The sequence below is a fragment of the Urocitellus parryii genome, chromosome 6, assembly GCF_045843805.1.
Source record: "Urocitellus parryii isolate mUroPar1 chromosome 6, mUroPar1.hap1, whole genome shotgun sequence".
Lineage (NCBI taxonomy): Eukaryota > Metazoa > Chordata > Mammalia > Rodentia > Sciuridae > Urocitellus > Urocitellus parryii.
In genome coordinates this window covers 11,529,269-11,551,554 of record NC_135536.1, presented here as the reverse complement: position 1 = coordinate 11,551,554, position 22,286 = coordinate 11,529,269, and the positions used below count along the sequence as shown (strand labels likewise).

Sequence of the window (22,286 nt, the reverse complement as noted above, 5' to 3'; positions counted from 1 at the left end):
GGTGGCATTGGTGTTTCCCATGGGACTTTCCAGGTTGGAATAGCAGCAAACCAGCAGAAGGGAAGTGGGTCAAAATGACCCTAGTTGAGCACAAGTTAGAGAATGGCTACTAACATCCAGACAATCAATTTCCGACAAGGTACATTGCCCAAGGAAAATGGAAGCCAAAGAGAACAATTTTAAATTGAGTAAGAATTGCTATTTTGAGTTGCCAAGTATGTCACGCTAGGTGACTCTTAGTGGGTGCAGAGGTGGGGCTTTCCCACGGGAGAAGCAGTGCTTACATGACGTGGAGTCTCAGGGTAAAATGGAGTCTGTTTGCTCATTGTCCATAAGCCTGGCCCTGACATAAACATTTTAGTTTAGTGAAGTCCAGTTTATCATTTTGGGGACAGGGAGGGAACCCTACAGAGGAGTATGTTCAAAACAATGAAAAGAGATTTTTCTTTTCTTTTCTTCTCTTTTTGCAGTGCTGGGGCTTGAACTCAGGCCCTTGTGCCTGTTAGATAAGTGTTCTACCACTGAGCTGCACCCCTGCCCCAAAAGAAGATTTTGTGGGTTGAACAACCTGTGATCTGGAAACGTCCTTAATTCTAGCAGGGAAGTCTGCATCTTGTGACTTCCAGTTATAAAACTCAAACTCCTATGTCTTGGGACCCTTGCAGTCTCAGGAAGACTGGGGTGGCCAGGTACTCTAATTTAGATAAAGAAGAATCTATAACTTTCTCAAGCAGTGGTGTGTTAGCTGGAAGGGAAAATGATTATCTGTCTATCCATCTATGTATCTGTCCATCTGTCATCTATGAATCCACCAGTCCGTCGATCTCTGTTTTAATAAGAAAGCCACAATAGTGCTTTCATATCCTGATAGAAAAAGCCCAGAGACGGGGAAGATGTGCGTGGGGGGAGAGGAGAGGAGGGGAGAGCTGGGCAGTGTCTGAGTGAGCGAGATGAACACAGTCCTGCATGGGCTGGCCTCAGTGAGGACAGGGCAGGCCACCTGTGCAACGGGAGGGTCAGCAGGGCCCTGAGTGGTGGGTGGGCCGGCAGGGGAACCCCTGTATTTTGCCCGTGCAGAGGCAGTGAGGTCAACAGCTGAGAGGGATTTGGGACCACAGGACTGGGAGGCAGAGGCACAGGACAGTGGGGCATGAGAGGGCTGCAGAGTCGCTGCCCTCCGGGACCCCAGCTGTCTTTGAGATTAGGGATCTTGAGGTGAGATGGAGCAGTTAGTGTGTGCCATTCACTCGCCACATCCAATGGCTGGAGCTTGGAACAGGGAGAGATCGGGAGGCTTTGCGGAGTGACTTTGAGAAAACCAGAGAAGAACAGAGGATCTCAGGATGGGATTGATCCTGGAGCAAGTGAGGGCCCGAGGGAAGAAAGCAAAGGGACAACCAGACGAGTCCCTGGGTCATGCATCCCAGTGGGATTGAAGGATCCTTGGAGTTGGTTATGAGAGGAATGTGCTGGAAAGAGAGGAGGCTGAGGTCACAGTGGAACAGCTGAGAGTGGAGAGGTGGCTTACAGGACGGTGTCTGTGGAGAGACCGCCATGGCAGTCCAGGCTCGACGGGTTCCCATCGACTGGCCGCACCTGCCCCTTGGCATCATTTAACCGGCATCCTTCCTCCCCTCCCCCAGTGAGGCCGACTCGGCCAGTGTCGGGCTGCTCGCCCACTCTGCTTAAAGCTCCATGGGACACACCTGCCCATAAGAACAGGGTTCCTATGTGTAGAGCAAGAGAATATATCACGCTGTGAACATTTGCCCCTGTACCCAGGGTGGCCGCGGGTTGGCAGGGTGTCACTCACACCTGCATCTCGGAGATGACGGTCTTGGTCTCCTTCAACCTTGCATGCAGTTGGTGCCCGATGGCCACTGACTCCAGTGATTTATGGAGGACGGAAGGTCAGATGAAGACTCTGGTGGACAGACTGCCTGCCCTGCACTGTCCTCTCAGGAAAGAAGGTTCCTCTTGGGGAGAGTGGGTTGGATGGGCTCAGGGAGTGTTTGTGCTGGGTCGTCCCTTGCAGGAACCAAGCTGAGACAGGCAGATGGCCTTTGAATGTGACACAGCGTTGCGCAGCTCTCTTCAAGAGACCCCGGGAAGTCCCAGGCATGCTCTCCTACTCAGTCACTTTTGAAGGAGAGGGGCTCAGCGGATTCCTGGAGCTGTCAGATGCCACAGGCAGCAATGACAAGGATGGTCCTGCCTCTCTGGGTCTCACAAACGTGTTCCCAGACCACTCCCAGCAACCTCCAGGTCCTTCCAGGGAGACAGCCTTCCCAGTAACACCAGAACACCACCTGCAACGTTGTCATTTGCCAGTTTATTTAACCAATTCAACAGAGAAACACAGCTTCGCTGTACTCCAGGTGGTGAGGGTTGGAGGAAATCGGAAGAGTGGGAAAAGTCTAGTAATCAGCAGAGGACATGAAGCTCGGGAGAGGTCAGGAGAGGGACCGGGTCTAGGATCCTCACAGGAAGGTGGGAATTTGGCCTTGGAGTGTGCAAAGTTGTGCCCTGGACCTTGATTTGCTAGTCTATGAAATGAGGACAATCACTCAGGGGGATTTGTGCAAAGACCCAGAAGATGGAACCATAGTCGTGCGTTTGTGCCAATGAACGCCGGTCCTGGTTTTCCATTTTCTCTTGGAGCCGCTGGGAAGACGGGGGCTGGGTGGGAGGAGGAGCAGGCAGGCCCTCCTGTCACCTGACTCTAGGATGCGTTGGGATTTATCACTTTCCCCATGAAGAGAAGGTTGTGGCTGCCTTCCTTATAGATGAGCAGCAGGAAGGGCTTGTTGAAGTGAATGGCCGGGATCTGGTGCTTGGGAAAGTACCTGAAGCTGGCGACGTTTTCCTCATCTGTCCCTTCCTCATCCATGATCAGCTCCACCCTGTGCACTGCCTTTGGGGACCAAGGTTCACAGTGTCAACCTGAGCAGGAATAGCCCCTTCCCCCAGGAGGTACCACCCTGACCCTCACTCTGAGCTGGGCCCAGAAAACTAGAGGCATGACCTGGTCTGTCCTGTCTACCATCTCCAGGCCTCCAGGAGGCTCTGCAGCCGTCCACTTGCATGGGCCAGGGCTCCCTAAAGCGCAGATCCAGCCAGCCACTTCCTGCTCAAGCCCCTGTGGACCCCTCCCCCCCTCACTGAGTGACCTCAGACCATCGTTGTCTGGTGATCAGGATCCTTTAGTAACTGGTTCTAGGAGCTGCACCCACAGCCCTTCCCATGCCCCATGGGCTCATCCCTCTTCTCCCCAACTTCCTTTTCCCAAGGTTAGCCAGTATTTCTGGGCATTTCCTCTTCCTGTTCCTTGGAGCGTCCCACAGTGGTGTTGTATCCTCAGGACCCGACTCTGGGGATCTCACTCTGCTGCCCCTTCCCTGGGGAACGATGTCCATCCCCACCGCACATCCGTATGTAACCTCCTTCTGCAGCCGGACCCTCCTTGCGTAACTCCCTCTCCCCATGTTTACATAACCACCAGGGCAACCCTGTCCCTAGGAGGTGTCAGCATTGCAAACGCACATCCGGCTTTGAAGCCCCCAGAGCTCCTTCACCCAACAGAGCAGGTGGTGAGCTCGGGAGCACCCTCCTCCCCAGGTTCAGCCCTTTCCGAGGAACAGCCATCCTCACCACCACTGGGTGCTGCAGTTCTCCATTTCTGCCTCCAACCTCACCAGGAGCCAGAACAGCCCTGTGAGCCCCACGGGTGCTGCTCAGTGAACGAGGAAGCGGGCAAACGTGCGCACTGGTGTAAAAACCCTGGACTCCAGGCTCTCACTTACCTTAGAGACCTTTATGGGGATGGTTTGCACAGAGATTCCCGAGAGGCCTATGCCGTAACCAAACATATTCAGGCCGCTGGGTGAGAGCACCAGCTTGTCCAGGTCATAATTCCCAGTCAGGGATAATTTGGGAAAATACAACTTCCTCCTGCTACTCGGGAGAATGAGAAAAGAAAACCAAACTTAAATAACATCCTTAATACACTGTCCCCCGCCCGCAGCCTCACTTCAGAATAGTAGAGAAAGACTCGTTTCAGCCACGTTTACCGTGAGCCTGAAACCACCGGGTCCAGGCCAGGCAGCCTCCAGAACGTTCCATTTTATCCTCATGGTGCTCCTGGGTCTAGGTGCCCAGAGTATCCACTTCACAAATGAGAAAATGGGGGTGGTTGAAGAGGTTTGGAGTTTGCCCAGAGTCACACGGTTTCTAAAAAGCTGGCATTGACCCCAAAGCACAGGTATTTCTGGAGCCTGCTGGCTGTGGCCCCCTGGGGTCCAGTGGAACGAGAGATTCTCCTGTTCATGCATCTGTCTATCTTTGGCTCAACAGGTTGCTTCATCCCACTTCCTTCCTGTGAAGGCCCAACCTCGGGGGCCCTGCGTGCTGGGGCAGGGCTGAGCCCCCCCTTCCTGCCACCTCCCAGGTTCACCTTTCCACGTCTGCACGTCAAAACCACAGGAGGGGAGATGATGGAGAAGTCACTCTCCCAGAAGCCGAGAGCGGAGGGGTGGTCGCCTGGGCTGGGAGCAGGAGGGGAGAGGTTGGACAAGTGCCAGTCACGCAGAATGAATGGTTCTGGATTTCTCTTGTGCAGCCTGGGGAGGGGAGGGGTTCATACTGGGCTGCATGCTTGAACTTGGCCGAGAGCAGCTCTTACGTGTTCTCACCAGACATCGTGTGAGGTGATGGATATGCTAACGAGCTGGATTGTCCTAAACAGTTCACCATGTCCGTGTACCTTGAGACATTGGTGGCCTCGAAACTATAGACAATTGTTGTTTTTCAATGACAGCAATAAGGTTGGGAGGGGGGAAGAAAATCACAAAAATCAGAAAACAAAGACTAGTCCCTGTGGGGACTGTCCCTGCATGGCGGTCAGAGAGCGGCTCTGTGCGCATAGGCTGGGGGATGACTATGCGCTGAGAATGTGTCTTCCCAGCTTTAGTGTCTCTGCTTCAGCCGCAAGAAAGTGTGTCTCCTCCCCCCACTGTGACTCTCAGGCAGCCTCGGCTAGCTGGAGCCTCCTGACAACCCAGGGGTGTCCTTGGGGACCATGCAATAGGGAGCTGTGTTGGAGGCTCCCTGCTATCTCCAGGGGAAGGACCTGGGGGAGATGAGAAGGCCCTGCCAGGAGGAGCTCAGTGGGGCTCACGCTGGCACCTGTGGGGTATCTGGAGGTGAACGAAGACTTGGGACTGCAGCGGTGCCCAGGCCCCACCTTCCAGAACCCACTGACCCGCATGATTTATGGTCTAGAACAAGAGCCACTTGGACTCCCAGATGATGCCAGTCTGCAATGAATGGGGACGTATTTGGCTGTCCTAACTGGGAGTGGGGTGTGACACTGATACCCAGTAGATGAAGCAGCTGAGCCAGGAGGGAAGACCCTTGGCAGCCACAGGCTGTGGGCTCCACAGGACTGTGGCTGTCTATGGGTCCCATGAGGAGCTGCACGTCACGTGCAGATCCTATCCGGGAAGCGCTAAGTTAAACATCCCTCATCTCTTTACAGGTTCTCGTGGCTTCCAAATGCCAAGGTGATCTGTAATCTGAAGGGAGGCGTTAGGTGGTGACATGCGATGGTGATGATTTTGAAGCCCTGTTCCCTTCTCTCAGAGAAGTGGAGGGCTGAGTCCTGCGTGACAATCAGGGTGTGACCTAGTTCCAAACCCTCATGTCCTGGCCCCAAGAGCAGCAGGGCCTCACTCCCCGATCAGGAGAGCCTTGTGCTACCGGGGGGCGAACACATCTGGGGACTTACTTCAGTGGGAAGGGTTCAGTCCACTTGTCCAAATTGTCCTTCATCAGCGCCTCCTCCACCTGGGCGACCGTCCCCTTCTCAGGAAGAATGAAGAGAGCAGTGGTGTTGCAGACGCAGGGCACCTGGAGGGCGTGGCTGTGGAGGTGGCGGAAGTACTGCAGCTGGAACCAGCCCAGCCTCTGCATCATGGGCACCGGGACGCTGAGCTCCTTGCTCACCGAGAAGGGCATGATCCTAGTGTCCTTCGGGTCAAAGCGGAACTTCCATTTCCCTGATGAGAGACCATGTGGGTGTCAGAGGGGACCGGCAGTGTCCACGGGCACGATGCCATTCATTTGGAGATACTTTGGGAGGAGCTGCTATGAGACAGGCACTGTCCTTGTGGCAGAAGATACAGGCACACAGGAGAGGTCCCTGTCCACATGGATCTTACACCCCAGGGCTCATAAGGAACAAGACAAATAAGAAAATAAGTGTGCCCGATGGTGATGTGTGCTAAGGAGAGAAATAAAGTCAGGGGAAACACGAGATGTCAGGGAAGGACAGTTACAATCACACAAAAAGCTTTCCTGAGAGTGTGGCATGGAGTGAAGACTTAAGAGGCTGAGGGACTGAGCCATGGAATACCTGGGCAAGAACCCCCAAGAAAGGAAATTACCTATGCAAAGGCCCAGTGGCAGGAGTGATCCTGTCATGGAGCAGAAGGAGTGAGAGAGGGTGTGGGAGGTGAGGCCAGGGAGAGACGGGTCTGTCAATTTCCTCCTGTGACAACTGGAGGAACTGGGGGTGGTGTAGCTTCCTTAAAGGACACTTGTGAAAGCAAAGTCCTGAGTGTGACTCCTGGCACACAGCAGCTGCTCAGACCCCAAAGTCTTCATGCTCAAAGCACAAATAACACTCCCCACTTTGGCAGTGATGGGAAGGGTCACCAGATCACATATGGGATGCCCAGTCAAAAGGGAATTTCAGGAAGTGAGCATTGTTAAGTGAGAGCCCCTCTCCTGCGCGGCTGGTTTGTTCCCAAAGCTGGCATCAGTCCCTAAAGCTGTCCAGGAGCCTTCCCCAGGGCAGTGGCTCCCAGGCTGAGACCTGAAGGGTGTGCTTACTGGCAGGAAGAGGCAGGGAGGCGGCAGTAACAGGTGGCCACAAAAAGACCCTCAAGCAAGAGAGATGGTGCTCTCTGGGGGTGGGGGGTTGCCATTCTCCCTAGCCTGGGGTAGGAAGGTCACTGGGGACTGTCCCTCCTGCAGGCATGAAGCATCATCCTGAGGGTCCCAACTGGGCTGGGCACTGAAAAGATGAGGCAGTGAAGCTCAAGGTCAGATTTGGCTTCTAGAAGGATGACCGTTCCAGGGTGGACACTGGATCAGGGAGTCCATGGGCAGGAAAGCCAAGGACACAGAGGACCCGTTAGGAAGCCGTTGCAATGATTTGAGTGGACGGCACAGTAACCTGAGCGAGAACAGCGGCCATGGAGGGGGCCACGGTCCAGTCAAAGAGCCACGGAGAGGGAAAGTCCACAGTGTACGGTGGCGGCTCAGGTACGTCGTGCAGGAGAGAAGAGAGACCCTGTGAGGAGACCTCAGGGTCCTGGCTTGGGGCAGGAGTTGGGGCCATTTACTGAGATTTGGAGGAAAGGAGTAGGAAGAGGGGGACTTAGAGGGCGGAGGAGGTGATGGCAAGACGTGCTTTCTGTTTGGAGCATGCCTCGCTTGGGGTGCTGCTCTCAGAAGGTGGTGACCAGGTGGCTGGTGGGGATGGGGGTCTGGGTGTAGAGAGCTGGGGGTCTTCAGTGTGTGGGAGGGTCAGTGGCTGCAGCTTTGGCTCAGCTCACCTGAGGAGACTGCTGACCCAGAGGAGGGGGTGGCTGAGGGGACTCTCAGCAGAGCCAGCAATGCACAGGGCTGCACGTGACCGGCAGGTGCACTGAGCCAGAGGGCAAGGGAGGGCCAGGAGAGCCACTCAGCTCCCCCGGGGGTGGGAGTGGAGGGCCGTAAAACAGCCCATGCAGCCAGCAAGGTGCGGGGTGGGGGACGAGGTTCCCTGGCTCGACGAGTGGTTTCTTTGGTGGTTGGCGAGAGGCAGTTTGATCAAAGGATTTGACAGGGCGGGTTGTCGTCTCAAGTCTGTCCACAGACCCCTACAGGCAGTTCACCACGTAGCGGTCACCATCTTGACAGATGCCTTTGGAACAAAGGGTCCCTCATATTCATTTGTCACTCAGCCCTACAGATGATGCAGTTGGTCCCAGGGAAGGTGTCCCTTTCTAAAGCTCTGCTTAGGACAGGGACAGAAGAGGGGGCCGTAGCTATGCAGAAAAGACCCCGGAGGAGGGAGGCCAAAGTCAGAGGAACGGCAGCTCCAGGCAGGGGCAGGGGACATTTCCTCCTTGGACAGGACAGGGCTTAACTTTGCCATCACCTGCAGGGAGGTCAGTAAAGGCCACTTACCTTTAAAGAATATATAATTTGCCAGAATCAAAACCGAGTGCATCTTCATCCCCTCAAAAAAGGTCTTGATTTTGCCCCCGGTCTTCTTCTCCATGGCCAGGTCCATCTGATGCCTGGCCACCCGGTGGTTCTTGAAGGACGTGGCGAGGATCTCCGTGCGGTACAGACTCCGAGCTCTTTGGGCAAACTTCCGCCTTGGGTTTCGACCCTGACCCAGAAAGAGCATGCTGCCGGTATCCATCCGGCACGCCCCCGGGGGTGACAGGAGGGCTTCCAGGAGCTGACTGGGGTGTTCATGCAACCTGCTCTCTGGGACCTCAGCGAGATGAAACCCCAGGTCTTGCAGAATCTGGGGGCGGGCTTTTGGCTTGGCCTGGAGGGCTAGCAGCGTCAGGGGAACGGAAAGGCTCAGTGGGGAGAAGAGCACATTCCTGTCTGGGTCTGGGGCCACCAACTGTTGGTACAGGCTGAAGGCAAAGTGGGAATTGTCCAGGAAGGGGGAGGAGGTTGGCCCGTCCACTGGGGTTGTATGATTTTCCTGGGCAGGTGCACTTTGGCCATAGGCATGAGGACCCAGCCTGGTCACCAGCAGCCAGAGAGACAGAATAGGGTATGCCATCCTAGACAAAAAGACACAGCACTGTCATCACCCAGCTAGGCCACACAGTCCATCAGGGCATGTCGTCCAAAAAGGCCCCTGCTGCTCTGCCCTTCCCTCCAGGGCCCATAGGATCAACCTCAGTGGTGACTCCCGGGGAACAGGGAGTCCTCGGGTGCAGTTTGGGCTTTGTGGACAGACTGGTTCTTGAAGCCCAACTTTGGCTTTCTCTGCAGTGTCATCACAGACAACTTCCTGTCCCTCCCTCGTGGAGACCAGAGGTCTCCTGTGCACCTGCCAAGTGGACCTGTGCGAGGCTTGAGGTGTGAACAGCAGGTGTTCGGGGAAATATAGGTGCTAGGGACAAGGAGCCCTTGCTGGGCTTGCAGACTTCTTTGGATTCTAGTTGGAGTAGCGTGCCCTGTGCATAATATGTCCTCAGTGTGTGTGACATACAGCCAAATCGCATCACCCTCCAAACTCTGTTGGCCAAACCCATTCCTTCCTGGGCCCTTCTCAGCCCTTTGTGTCTGGAGAGGGCTGGGCTCTCCTGCCCATGGTGTGGGAGGCCTGGCAAGAGCAGGGGACCTGGTGTCCATCCAGCTCCCTTGCTGCCTCAGCTGCAGGCAGCCAGCGGCCCTTGCCTCCCTCCCCTGTGGCTCCAGCCCTCTCTGTTTCCTCTGAGCTCCTCCAGCTCAGAGCAGCCCCCGCCTTCACCCACCTCTGGTGCCTCCCTTTCCTTTAACCTTCTCTTCATTAAAGGCATGTACCCCGAACCACGGGGTGGTTCCATTCCATCCTCACACGCAACCCCTGCAAAAAAGTGACCCCAGGGAGGTCAAGGGGCCTATGCAAGGTTGACATGGGCCGAGGAGCGAGCTGGGATTCCAGCCCAGGTCTACTGCCTCCAGAGGGTGGGGCTTCTTTTGTTCTTTACTGGCCCCCTATTTAAAGGTCAGGGGTTCATCTGCAATAAGATTTGCAAGCTCATGAACCCTCCAGGTCCTGTTGCACCCACAGCTCTGTAAGACTGCACCCCAGCTACTACCCCAGCCATGCAGGGAGTTCTCTCCCCAGGGGCAAACCGGGAGCCCCAGGGGTCAGAGTGAAAGCAACTTTTACTTACAGATTGTGTACTGGGAGTCTGATGCATCCACAGTGCCCTTGGATCTGGCCTATCTGGGCAGCTGTCCTGGGCTGAGTGGGTAGCAAATATCACTTGCCGATCCTGGTGGTGACAGTCATATGGGAAGCTCAGCTTGTACCTTCCTCAGGCAAATGTTCCAGCTACACTGGGTGGTGCTTAATGGGGCATGGGGAACTCGAGGGACAGAGACTCCTGAGCTTCACTAGCAGTGGAAGGAGGAGGTTCACCTGTACTCAGGAGGAAGGACAGACATATCCTCTACCAGGGAACTGCTTTCTCATTGTCCCTCTCTCTTGTTCATCCATCCATCCACCTGTTATCCATCCATCTATCTATCCATCCATCCATCCATCATCCATCCATGTATCCATCCATGCATCCATCCATCCACCTGTCCATCCATGCATCCATGCATGCATCCATCCATCCCCACCCACCCACTTCTGAAGCACCTGCTATATGTCTGACCATGGGTGGGCATTGAAGGGGGAAAAGGGAAGAGGACATCTAGTCAGGGCCATCAGAGCCATTTCTTGCTTGAGGCCCTCAATGCCTCTTGTGTCTATCCTCAAATACCTTTGGGGTAGTGGGTGAGGGTGTAGGAGAAACTCTGATCCTGAATTGATTGAAAATCCCTGAGTTGACAAAGTTTCTGTGGAACAAGCAGAATTCAACTAGAATTCACTAATATGAAGCCTCCACCAGGGAACTCAGAGAGGCTCCTGTGGGCATATGGCCCGGAGCTGGTTCTGGAGAAGGAACAGGATGCTCACAGTCAGGAAGGCGGGAGACTCGGAGCCTAGCACCTCCGCACTCCTCCCTTTTACTGTCTCTGGGCATGAGCAGTAATTTACTTCTCTATGGAAAAGCCCAAGGTAAATATGGGAGAGTACCACAGCGATAGTAATAACATGTGCAGGGACAGCAGCTGCTCTTGTTTACCTGCCGAAGGTCCTCTGGCAGAGAGGGGATACAGAATTTGCTAAAATGACCCCATAAGGAAACATTAGTCATGTTTTGCAGACAAGCTCAGAAAAGGTGGAGTCAATTGCTCAAAAACAAGACTGAAGGCTGGGGCTGAGGCTCAGGGGTAGAGTGCTTGCCTAGCACATGTGAGACCCTGGGTTCTTTTCTCAGCACCGAATATAAATAAATAAAATAAAAGTCTATTGACAATTTAAAAAATATGCATATGAAGAAAAAAAACCCCAAATTGAAGCACATTTAGCATGCAGAGTTCTGTGATACCCAGGTCCACCTTCCACTCAACCCAGGTGACTTCTTTGGAAGTCACATTCTGCAGTTGCTGCAGAGGTGACTTGGTGAGGCTCTTGAATACTAAAAGTCATTCTCAAAGGGCCTGTGATTTATGAACACACATGCAAACACACAACTTGGGTTTTTCTAGTTCATAATTTTCTCCCCAGTTTCTTTGGGCACACTGTCGTGGGAGGAAATGGTTAATAGTTTTTATCTGATACATCGATGTCCAGCAATTGCCGGGGCTGCCTGAGAGTGCGGATTGGGGAAGCATTTGGGATGCTGTCTCTTCGTGGGGGAGCATCTTCCTCCATCCTGGGAATGGGGAGAGGAAGTGGTAAGATGACTCATATGTAAAATGAATTAACCCTGAGCTGGGATATTGTCCTAGTCATCTTTTAAGAATGGCAATGTGAAACCTGAGGCGACTTAATAAAGAAGAGATTTATTTATTTAGCTTACAGTTTTGGAGATTCACGGGCATGGCGCTGGCTTGGCTCAATTCTGGTGATGGCCTTTGTGCTGGCAAAGTCCTGAGGTGACCCATGATATCACATGGCAAGATACAGAGAGCACACGTGTCCATGCCTGTGTGTCTGCTTACATTCCCTCTTTTTTATGAAGCCATCAGTATTCAATCATGGGGTGGGGGCTGGAGATGTGCTTGCCTGGCATGCATGAAGCCCTGGGTTCAATCCAAAAACAAGAAGAACTCAGTCATCAGGCTCTACCTTAATGACTTTATTTAAACCTAATCACTTTCCAAAGGCTCCACTTGGAAACCCCATAGTTGGATTTCGTTTTCTATTAATACTATTAACATATGTGTAAATGTGTATGTGGCGGGGAACCATATTCAAACCACACCTGACATCTAGGAGTTCCAAAAAGAATGGAGAGAGAAGTTCCTAGGAACTAGGTTACCTAAATCCAGGACCAAAATCTAAGACCCTGGGGTCCTAGTGAGGACGATAGATAACTGGTCTGGGAAAGGAGAACGTGGAACAGGAGGGGACCTCATACAGTAAGATATCCCAAATAGTCACTCCATGTAAACCTTGAAAGATGCAAAATGACGTCAGTCTCTAGCCAAGGAAAAGTTCAGAATGAGAAAACCTAGCCACCGGAAGACATTTTAGAGGTCATATAGGACAGGATGGTGAATGGTTTCCACGGAGACTGCCATTTTGGATTTCTTTCCAATGTTCCTGGAGTCTTATGGAAGCGACATCTCTCAGTAAAGATGGAAATGAGCCACCAATGATTATGGACATCTGTCATGGGTGTGAGAGCAGAAGGAATGGCACCCTGGCCACATGCTTGTCATTTTTGGTAGAGCACAAAATTCTTGTAGATGAAGAAGAAGAGGTTGGGAGAAGTGACAGGGACTCACCAAGAGCTACACGCTGAGAACAAGTGAGAATTCCAATCCTGTCTTCTGTTCCCCATAAGCAAGCATTCGTTCTATCCTACCGTACATTAACTTAGGACTGGTAAGAAATTTTGGCTGATTCTCGCGGCGTCCGACGGTGATAAACACCTGATATCAGCTGAGTATTGATTTTGACCTCCACGGTCCTGCTGACCTTCACCAGTAGCCTCTTGTTTATTGAACAAACAAGCCTTTGAGCCTGTTTACGAATCCTCATGAGGCTTATCTCAATCCTATTTCAGGATATTTGCACCCACTTCTTGAGCACCTACTGTGTACCTGGAGCCTTACATGTTAACACCCTATCCAATCCTTCCAGTGACCTTAGAAGGAAGCTACTATTACCCACATCTTTGTGAATGAGAGCGTGGGGTCAAGTGGCTTGCCCAAGGGGGTGTGGCCTTTTCATGGTTAGTCCCAGGAGTGGAATCCCAGCTCCAACCCCTCCCATGCTATACCAAGACTTCTTGGGTTCCTGTGGGTTTTGAAACAACCTTATCTGATGTCTTTATTTGTAGAACAGCATTGGGTGTCAAAAGTCAACCAGGGCAAAACCTCCATTACATATAGCCCCATTACTGGGCATCAGTTGGCCTTCAGACCCCAGTGGACAACGACCCTTCTTCATTATGACTCACGTCTTCCCAAGGCAAACATTAGCCCGTGCTCAGTTCCCAAGTCCTCACATGCCACGGTAGGAACTCTCTTTACTAAAATGCTGCCCAAAGTCCTGCTTTCATTATTATTCAAGTTCAGGTTCAAGGATGTGAACAGGCAGCTGCCAGTTCCCAGATACCTTCTGTTGTGAACATCAGAAAGAAGTGTCTCTGTGAGTTTGCTGACTTAAACAACTGAAACCTAATGTTCCATGGTTCTTGGGGCAGGGCGTTCTAAGGAGAAGTGAAGTAAGTTCTGAGGGAAGGATCTGCTCCCGGCCTCTCCCTTGGCTTCCAGATGGCTAACTTATGTTCACATGGTGTCCTCTCTGTGCCTTTGTAATGTCCCCTCTGTTTGCATATCTCCTGTTCAATCCCCCCTTTACATAGGGACACCAGTCATACTGGATGAAGGATTACCCTAGTAATCTCATTTTAACTTGACTACCTCCAGAAAAACTATCTCTGAATTACAGTCACATTCTGAGATATCGGAGACTAGAGATTCAACACATGAATTTGGGGGAGACATAATTCAACCCATAGCAGCCTCTCTTAGCCCATGTATAACACGACTATATTTTATTATGCATATTTTCAAAATAAAGATAAGACTTTACAGGGGACACCCTAAATCTCCCACCTGGATTTTACCATGCACATTTTACTCCTCTTTTATCACATGCTAGCTTGCACAAAGAAACCGCCGCTTGATTTTTACCAGACCGATGTTGCCGTACAGCAGGGGTACCACTTAGTCAGAAGGACGTGGGATGGACTTCCAGCCTTGTACTTCCCCTGCCAGGCATCCATACAAAGCACAACCTGCACCATGGTCCACGCTGACCTGAAGAACAGCCTTCTGAATAAGCAACAGAACAAGAGAGAAGAGCATCCACAAAGCCCTTGCTTCTTTTTACAAAGAGGTTTGTAATTCAAAGTGGTGCCCCAAGCTGGGCATCGTGGTTCATGTCTGTAATCCTGGCTGAGGAAGGAAGATTGCAATGTTGAGGCCAGCTTGAGAACTTCAGGGACATCCTGACTCAAAACAAAAAGCAAAAACTAATTAAGGATCTAGCTTAGTGACAGAGCACCCCTGAGTTCAATCCCCAGCACCCCCCCAAAAAAAATGTTCACTGAGTTTACATAGAATCCACACACAGCACAGTGACTAGCCCAGGATTGGCATGTGGTAGGTGCATTGTAGAAGATGGTTGAGTGAATGAATGATTTACTCAAAGTCAGGTGATTGAATGCATAAATGATGGACTGACTGAATCCAACCCATTAGCTTAGTGATGTAAACATTGACCTGCAATCACAAAACACTGGGAATGTCCACCAAGAAGAAATATGTCCTAAGAAGTACTTTTATGGCATAGCGATTATAATGGATAAGATGGTGACTCTCCAGAACCACTTGGATTGACAATTCAAATTTTTTTTCCCTGCAGGGTTTCTGCTCCCACTCAGTCCTCCCCCCCACCCCAGTTTTTTCCCTGTTCCATGCAAGAAACCTCCAACATGTGGTTAAAGAGATCATAGCTGCATGTTGATGAGGTCAAGCAAGAAGCCTTGAAGGACTGGCCAACAAGATGAGAAAGACAACATTTGTCAGGGCAGTGACTTTGGGTGGGCTGCTGCTTCCCCAGGCTGGAGAGGAGGTTAATATTAACAAGCCCAGGGCCTGTCCTCCTCTTTCCCAGCAGGCAGGCCTGTTCATTCACCCCATCTCCTATACCTCACTTGCCTTTGAGGATGCCCAACAAGGAAGAAAGTGGGCTAGGACTCTGGGCAGCAATCCTACCAGCTGCTGTGGCACTGCCACTCTGAACCAGGAATGTTGAACACTGTTCCACCACATCAGCATCTTTTCAAGCAGATATCTCTGGGTCTCAGGAATATGGGGGCATCTGAAAGCCTCTGTCACTCTCTGAGCCCAAAGGCGTGTCAATCCAGAAGGGCAGCTGATGGCAATGGAATAGTAAGGTCTGGGATCTCCTTACACCTGATATTGCCACTGCCTGAGAGAGACACGGACTTCAAATCTGCCCTCACCGCTACTCTTCTTAAGAGCCTCTTCACCTATAGCAGCATTTGGCAGAATGTAACCAATGGAACGTAGATTGGTTTGTGATAAATGAGTTTCATGGGCAAATCAGTTTGAGGGACACTATCCTTTTCCTCCTAATCTAGTGGTGACATTTTAAAGGATCCAAGAATATCTTCAGTAAAGACTTACCATGGTTTTCTAAACCCATTTAACCATGTATTATGATTTGGATATGAAGTGTCCCCCAAAAGCTCCTGTGTTAATTCAGGAATGTTCAGAAGTGAAATGACCATATTATAGAAGTTGTAACTTAATATGTATATTAATTCATTTGATGGATTAATAATTTGAAAGGACGACAGTACTGGGTGGTGTCCGTAAGCAGACTGGTGTGGCTGGAGAAGGTGGGTCACTACGGGTGTGCCTTGGGATTACATCTTGTCTCCCTGGCTTCCCCCTCCCTCCCCTCTCTCTTTCTCTCTTGCTTCCTGACTGCCATGAGCTGAGTAGCATTTCCCCCCCCATGCCCTTTGGCCATGAAGCACTGCTTCACCTTAGGCTGACCATGAACGGAACCTTTGAAACCATGAGTTCAAAATAAACTTTTCCTCCTGTAAGTTTTTCTGATCAGGAATTTTGGTCATAGCCATGAAAATCTAACACAGAATTTGGTACCAGGAGTAGGGTCACTAGCCTGACTGTGTGATTCAGAAGACTTTGGAACTAGTGTGCAGAAGGAATTTGGAAAAGTTTGGAGATGCAGCCTGGAGAAGCCTTAGAATCTTATAAGCATTTAATGCAACATTATGGTGGGAACTCGGAAGACCAGAATGCCAATAGGAATGTGAAAAGGAAAAACTGTACTCATAAGGTTTCAGAGGGGAGACAGGATTCTAATGGAAATTGGACTAGAGTTCATTCATGTTATATTCTGATAAAGAACTTGTCTACATTTTGCCCATGTCTTGAGATGTTGGATGAAGCTAATTTAAAGGTGATGGACTAATTAAATCTGGTGGGGAAATTTTCAAGGTAGCACAGTGTTCCGGATAATATGATTGTTGAAGAGATTATAGTGGCTAAAGTGATGCTAAATACTTTTCACATAGACAACAGAAAAGGTGCCTTGATGGCTTCTCAGGAACTGACGAGATCACACTGGTCTTTTTCCTGGTCTCTAGGAACTTCCTTTAAAATCTTAGTGGAAGCCTCTATGCCCCCCTAATTCCAGAATCTTGCATTCTTGTAGAACCAGCACCATGTGGAAAATGCCCTGTCTGCCTGGCCCTCTGGAATCAGCTTCAGTGGCCCACGAGTGCCTGGGTGGCTGAGTATGTGAGACAACTTCCTAGGCCCCCCTGTGTGAACAGGGCGCCCACTAGGGTCTCTCTTCAAATGAGTTTCATGTTTACATCCTCGAGCCTGCAATGTGTGTGCTGTTAACAGTGTACATGTGTGTTCAGGGAAGAAGTTATGCTATGTTCTGTCCTTTGCTTTTTTGCATATTGTTTGATCTCAGCTAATAGAAAATTGTTGATTTTCTATTAGCTCCCAGAGAGCTAGCCTTATGCTTTTTAAAAGCTGCATGACTTTTCATTGTAAGGATGTATTTATATTTATAAAATTGATTTCCTATAGATTTTGTCCCTCTTCAAACAATGCTGCAAAATGTAAAAAAGAATATTTTTTGACATTATGTTATTTATAAATATTAATATTCCCATGGAATAAATTTTCAGTAATTGGCTTCCTGAGTTAACATATATTGTTTAACTTCAATATATGTTACCAAATTATCTTCTGATGGGACTGCACAAGTTTACCCTCCTTCATATAATATATGATACTGTCTATCATCTTACATGCTCACAAGCTGTATATCACCAACCTTGTATGTTTGTGCCAATCTAATGGGTGGAAAATGGCACCCTCTTAAATACATTTGTGTCTTTAAAATTATGAATGAGGCTTAGAGTTTTGCAAATTTCCACTGGCCATTTCTGTTTTTTTTTTTTTTAGTCTGCCTGCATTCTTTGCTAATTTTTCTATTTGATTAGTTACTATTTTTTCTTTCTTTTTTTTTTAAAAAAACATTCTTACCATTCTTACTTTTTCTTTATAGATTTTAAAGAATTCTTTGAAATTAAAATAATCACCTTTGTCTTATCTGTTACAAAACTTTTCAGTTTGTCCTTTGGATTTGTATGACATCTTTAACTATGCAACTGAATATACATTTTAAACAAACCAACAAAACCCAGGCTGTTTCCATAACTTGAAATTCTGAATTGTGCTGCTATCAACATTATGTGCCTGTATCACTGTGGTATGCTGATTTTAGTTTTTGGAATCACCATGTGACCAGCTATCCTGCTCCTTGATATTTATTCAAAGTTTATCATCTTGACCATTTTTAAGCATACAGGTCAATTGGGTTCAGGCCATGCACATTGTTGATGAATCAATCTCCAGAACTCTTTTCATTTTTCGAATCTCAAACTCCATACCCATTAAGCAACTCTTCGACCCACACCCACTCCTCACCTCTGGTACCTGGCTACCATTGATTTGCCTTCTGTTTTTATGAATTTGACTTCTCTGGGTATCTTATGAAAGTGGAACCCTACAGTATTTGTTTTTTTTTTTTTGTATGTATTTGGCTTATTTTACTGGTATGCCTTCCTCAAGTTTCATCCATATTATAGTATGTGACAGAATGTGATTCCTTTTTTAGCCCAAATAATATTTCATTGTAGGCCCATACTATATTTGGTTTATTCATTTATCTGTTGATGAAACATTGGATTCCTTCCACCCTTTTTTTTTTACATACATGACAATGGTGGAATGCCTTACACTCATTATTACCCATTTACAACACATTTTTTTGTAACTCTGTATATAAAGTATGTTCACACCAAAACATGTATATGCCATTATACATGCACTCTTTATTTTTTGTATTATTACAATTCTTAATACACATATATACCACAGTTTTTCATACCTCTGTTTGTATATAAGGTATATTGACACCAAATTCAAATCTACATATTTATTTTGTATAATGATGACCATCCTTCCACCTTTTATTTATTATAAATAATGCTGATATAAACCTGAGTGTACAAATATCTCTTTAGATTACTTTTTTAATTCTTATGGATTGGGAGTGAAAAGGCTAGATTGTACAGTCATTCAATTTTTCTTTTTAAATGTTTTTATTAGTGCATTATAGTTACACGCACTAGGGTTCATTTCGACTTGACTATCCACGTATGGAATATAATTTCTTCCACTTTAGTCTCCAGTACTTCCTATTTCTCCCTGCTCCTCCCTCCTTCCCTTCCCTTCCCTCTAATTTACTGATCTTCTATTTTACTTATAGCTTTTTAAAGTTGGTGCTTAGGGTAATGCATAGAGGTGAAATTCACTCAGCCATGGAGAAGAATTTTCCAACTTGTTGAGGATCACCCACACTGTTTTTCAAAGTGGCTGCACCCACCACTTTCCATTACCACCAACCATGTGAAAGGATTTGTTTCTGCACATCCCTGTTAATACCTGTTACTTCACACATAGATGCAAGGTGCTCTCTCATCCTGGTTTTGATTGGCATTTCCCTGATCATCAACAAAGCTAAGTACCTTTTCATGTGGTTGCTGGTCATTTATATGTTATTGAGGAAATGTCTGTGTGTGCAAGTGTCCATTCCTTAACTGGGTTGCTTGGGATTTTGGTGTTGTTGAGTTATTGGAGTTTTAACATATATATCCTGGAAATTAGGCCCTTGTCAGATGTATGATTGGCAAATCTATTTTCCCATTCTGTGGGTTGCCTTTTCACCTTGCTGATTGTGTCCTTTTGATGGTCAGTAGTTTTAATTTGATGTAGTTCAATTTATCTATTTTAGCTTTTGTTGCTTGTGCTTTTGGTGTCATATCCACAAAAGCATTGCCAAATACATTGCCATGAAGCTTTACCCTGAGTTTTCTTCTGAGTTTTATAGATTGAATGCTTATGTTTAGGTCTTTGAAAATTTCGAGTTAATTTTGTATATTGTGTGAAGTAAGAATTCAGTGTCATTCTCTTGCGTGTGGATAATGGGTCTCCATAACAATGCTTGCTGAATAAGTGATCCTTTTGCCCAGTGAATGGTCTTAGCACCTTCAGTGAAAATCAACTGACCGTACCTGTGAGGGTCTATCTCCTTGGTCTACATATTTGTCTTTATGCCAGTGCCATATTGCTTTGATTACTATAACTTTGAAATCAGGAAATGTGAGACTTTGTTCTTCTTTATCAAGACTGTTGTGGCTATTTGGGGTCTCCTGATACTCCATATGCACTGTAGAATAGATCCTTCTATCTGCAAAAAGAAAAAAAAATCAATGGGATGTTGGTAGGAATTACACTAATGTACAGATTGCATTAGATAGAACTGATTTTTTAATCATAGTAAATTTTTCAGTCTATGAATATGAAATATCCTTCCATTTATTTATCCCATCTTTAATTTCTTTCAGCAATGTTTTCTGATTTTCAGTGTACATAACTTTCACAATATTTCCAAATATTTTATTCTGTTTTGAGGCAGTTGTAAATTTCTAGAGTTTTTTTTCCAATTTCTGTTTAAAATTGTCTATTGTTGATTTTGTGTATTGATTTTAAATCCTGCAAATTTGAGGAATTTGTCTATTGAGTCTAACTGTGTGTGTGTGTGTGTGTGTGTGTGTGTGTGATCTTCAGCATTTTATAGGTAGAAGCCATGCTGCTGTTTCTTTTTTTCTAATGTTTTACCTCCTCTCCTCCATCTCTGGCTGGAGTTTCCATCACAGTTAACAGGGTGATGAAAGCAAACTTCCTTTTCTATATTCCTGGTCTTGGAAGAGCTTTCAGGCCTTCACCATTGAATACGCTGTTAGTTGTGGATTTTTCACACGTGGCCTTGAGACAGTTTCCTATTCCTGTTTGATTGAGGTTTTTTATCGTGATAACGGTGTTGAATTTTGTCAAAGGCTTTTTCTGCATCAACTGAGATGATCGTGTGTGTGTTGCTGTTATTGTTGTTGTGGTTTTGCCGCATAAGGGATCTAACCCAGGGCCTCATGCTGGGCAAACACTCTACTACTGGGCCTACAGCCCTTTTAAAAACATATTTTAACTAATAACTTAATTATTGTTTTGACACCGAGGATCTAACCCAGGGCCTTGTGAATGCCAGGCAAACATTCAACCACAGAGCTACATCCCCAGCTCTTAATATTTTGTTCTGATACAGGGTTTCATTAGGCTACACAGACTGGCCTCGAATTTGCAATCCTCCTACCTCAGCCTCCTGAGTAAGTGGGACTCCAGGCCCGTGTCACCACACCTGGCTCATCGTTGGCGGTTTTTTCCTTCAGTCTGTTAATGCGGTCTGCTGCCTTGGTTGATTTTTACTTGTTAAGCAAAGCTTATGTTCTAGTCATAAATCTTACTTGGTGTTTTAGTCAGATTTTTGCTGCTGTGACCAAAAGACCTGAAAAGAACATTTAGAGGAGGAAAAGTTTATTTTGGGGGCTCAAGGTTTCAGAGGTCTCTGTCCATAGATATCTGACTTCAGTGTTGACATGGCACCACTAGAAAGTGGGGGAGAGAGAGAAAACTCCACTCTCCAGGGGAAAAATATGTACCCCAAAGGCACCCCCTCAGGGACCCACCTCCTCAGCTACCCCGTGCCTGGCTACAGTCACCACCCAGTTGATCCCTACCAGGGGATTAATGCACTGAGCAGGTTAAGGCTCTCATAACCCGGTGGCGTCACCTCTAAGCTCTCTTGCATTGTCTCACACATGAATTTTGGGGGGACACCTCACATCCAAATCATAACACAGTCATGATGTGACTCCTTTTAAGGTGCTGCTGAATTCAATAATTTGATAGTATTTTGTGTTACTGTTCCTAGGTGACATTAGTTTCAATTTTCTTTTTTCTTTGTCTTTGCCATCAGGGTGGTTATGGCTCCACAGAATAAGTTATCGTTCCCAACTCTTCAAATTTTTGGAAGAGTTTGAAGAGGATTAGTATAAATCTCTTCTTCTGACTCAATTTAGCAAAAGTTGGTTGATTTTCTTTGTAACGAATCACTCTTGGTTTTGTCAATTTTCTCTATTCTTTATTGTTCTTCTGTTATCTCGTATTAATGATGTTCTCCATTTATTAAAAAAATTATCTGTTTTGTAGATCTCTGCTCTGATCTTGAATTTTATTCCTCTGTTCTCCTTTTTTTTCTAGTTTTAAAAAGTAGAAAGTTAGGTTGCTGCTTTGAGAACAAGTGTTTAGAGAATTTTCCCTCTTAGCACTGTTTTTGCTTACATCCAATTAATTTAGCTATGTTGTATTTTAATTTTTATTTGTCTCAAGACATTTTCTAATTCTCCTTGTGGTGTTTCCTTAGACCCTTGGCTGTTTAAGAGAATATTGTTTCATTTCTAAGTCTTTGTTGATTTTCCAGTTTTTTGGTGCCACCCAGTTTTAGTTTTATTCCATTGTGATTTGAAGAGACTTTGTATGCTTTCATCTGTTTAAACTCATGAAGACTCGATTCATGGACTAACACAGGGTCCACATGCACTGAAGAATACCGTGTGAGACACTGTTGCTGGGTGGAGTGATCTGCATGTATCTTGGGGTCCAGTTGCTCTACAGTGAGGTGAAGCCTTATTGATCTTCTGTCTGGTTGATCTATCAATTATTGAAAGTGGGAGTAATGGTCTCCTCCTACCATTGCTTCATTGTTTGTGCATTCCATTCAGTTTGTTAGCTTCTTACATTCAGGACCTCTGATGTTGCATGTGCATGTATTTATGACTGTTATTTCTTCTTAGTGAACTGAATGGCACATTTTTCCTATTCTGTTTAGA

The 22,286-nt window shown here is 47.6% G+C and overlaps 1 protein-coding gene across 1 annotated transcript; it reads right to left on the bottom strand.

Annotated features, from left to right (window-relative positions):
* Positions 1-2,722: 2,722 nt before the first annotated feature.
* On the bottom strand, positions 2,723-8,854 carry LOC113186730 (alpha-1-antitrypsin-like). Its single transcript, XM_077799750.1, has 4 exons — positions 8,236-8,854; positions 5,786-6,056; positions 3,804-3,954; positions 2,723-2,914 (listed from the first exon to the last, which is right to left on the bottom strand). Exons 1-4 carry the CDS (start codon positions 8,852-8,854, stop codon positions 2,723-2,725), a joined length of 1,233 nt encoding a protein of 410 aa, XP_077655876.1.
* Positions 8,855-22,286: the final 13,432 nt, after the last annotated feature.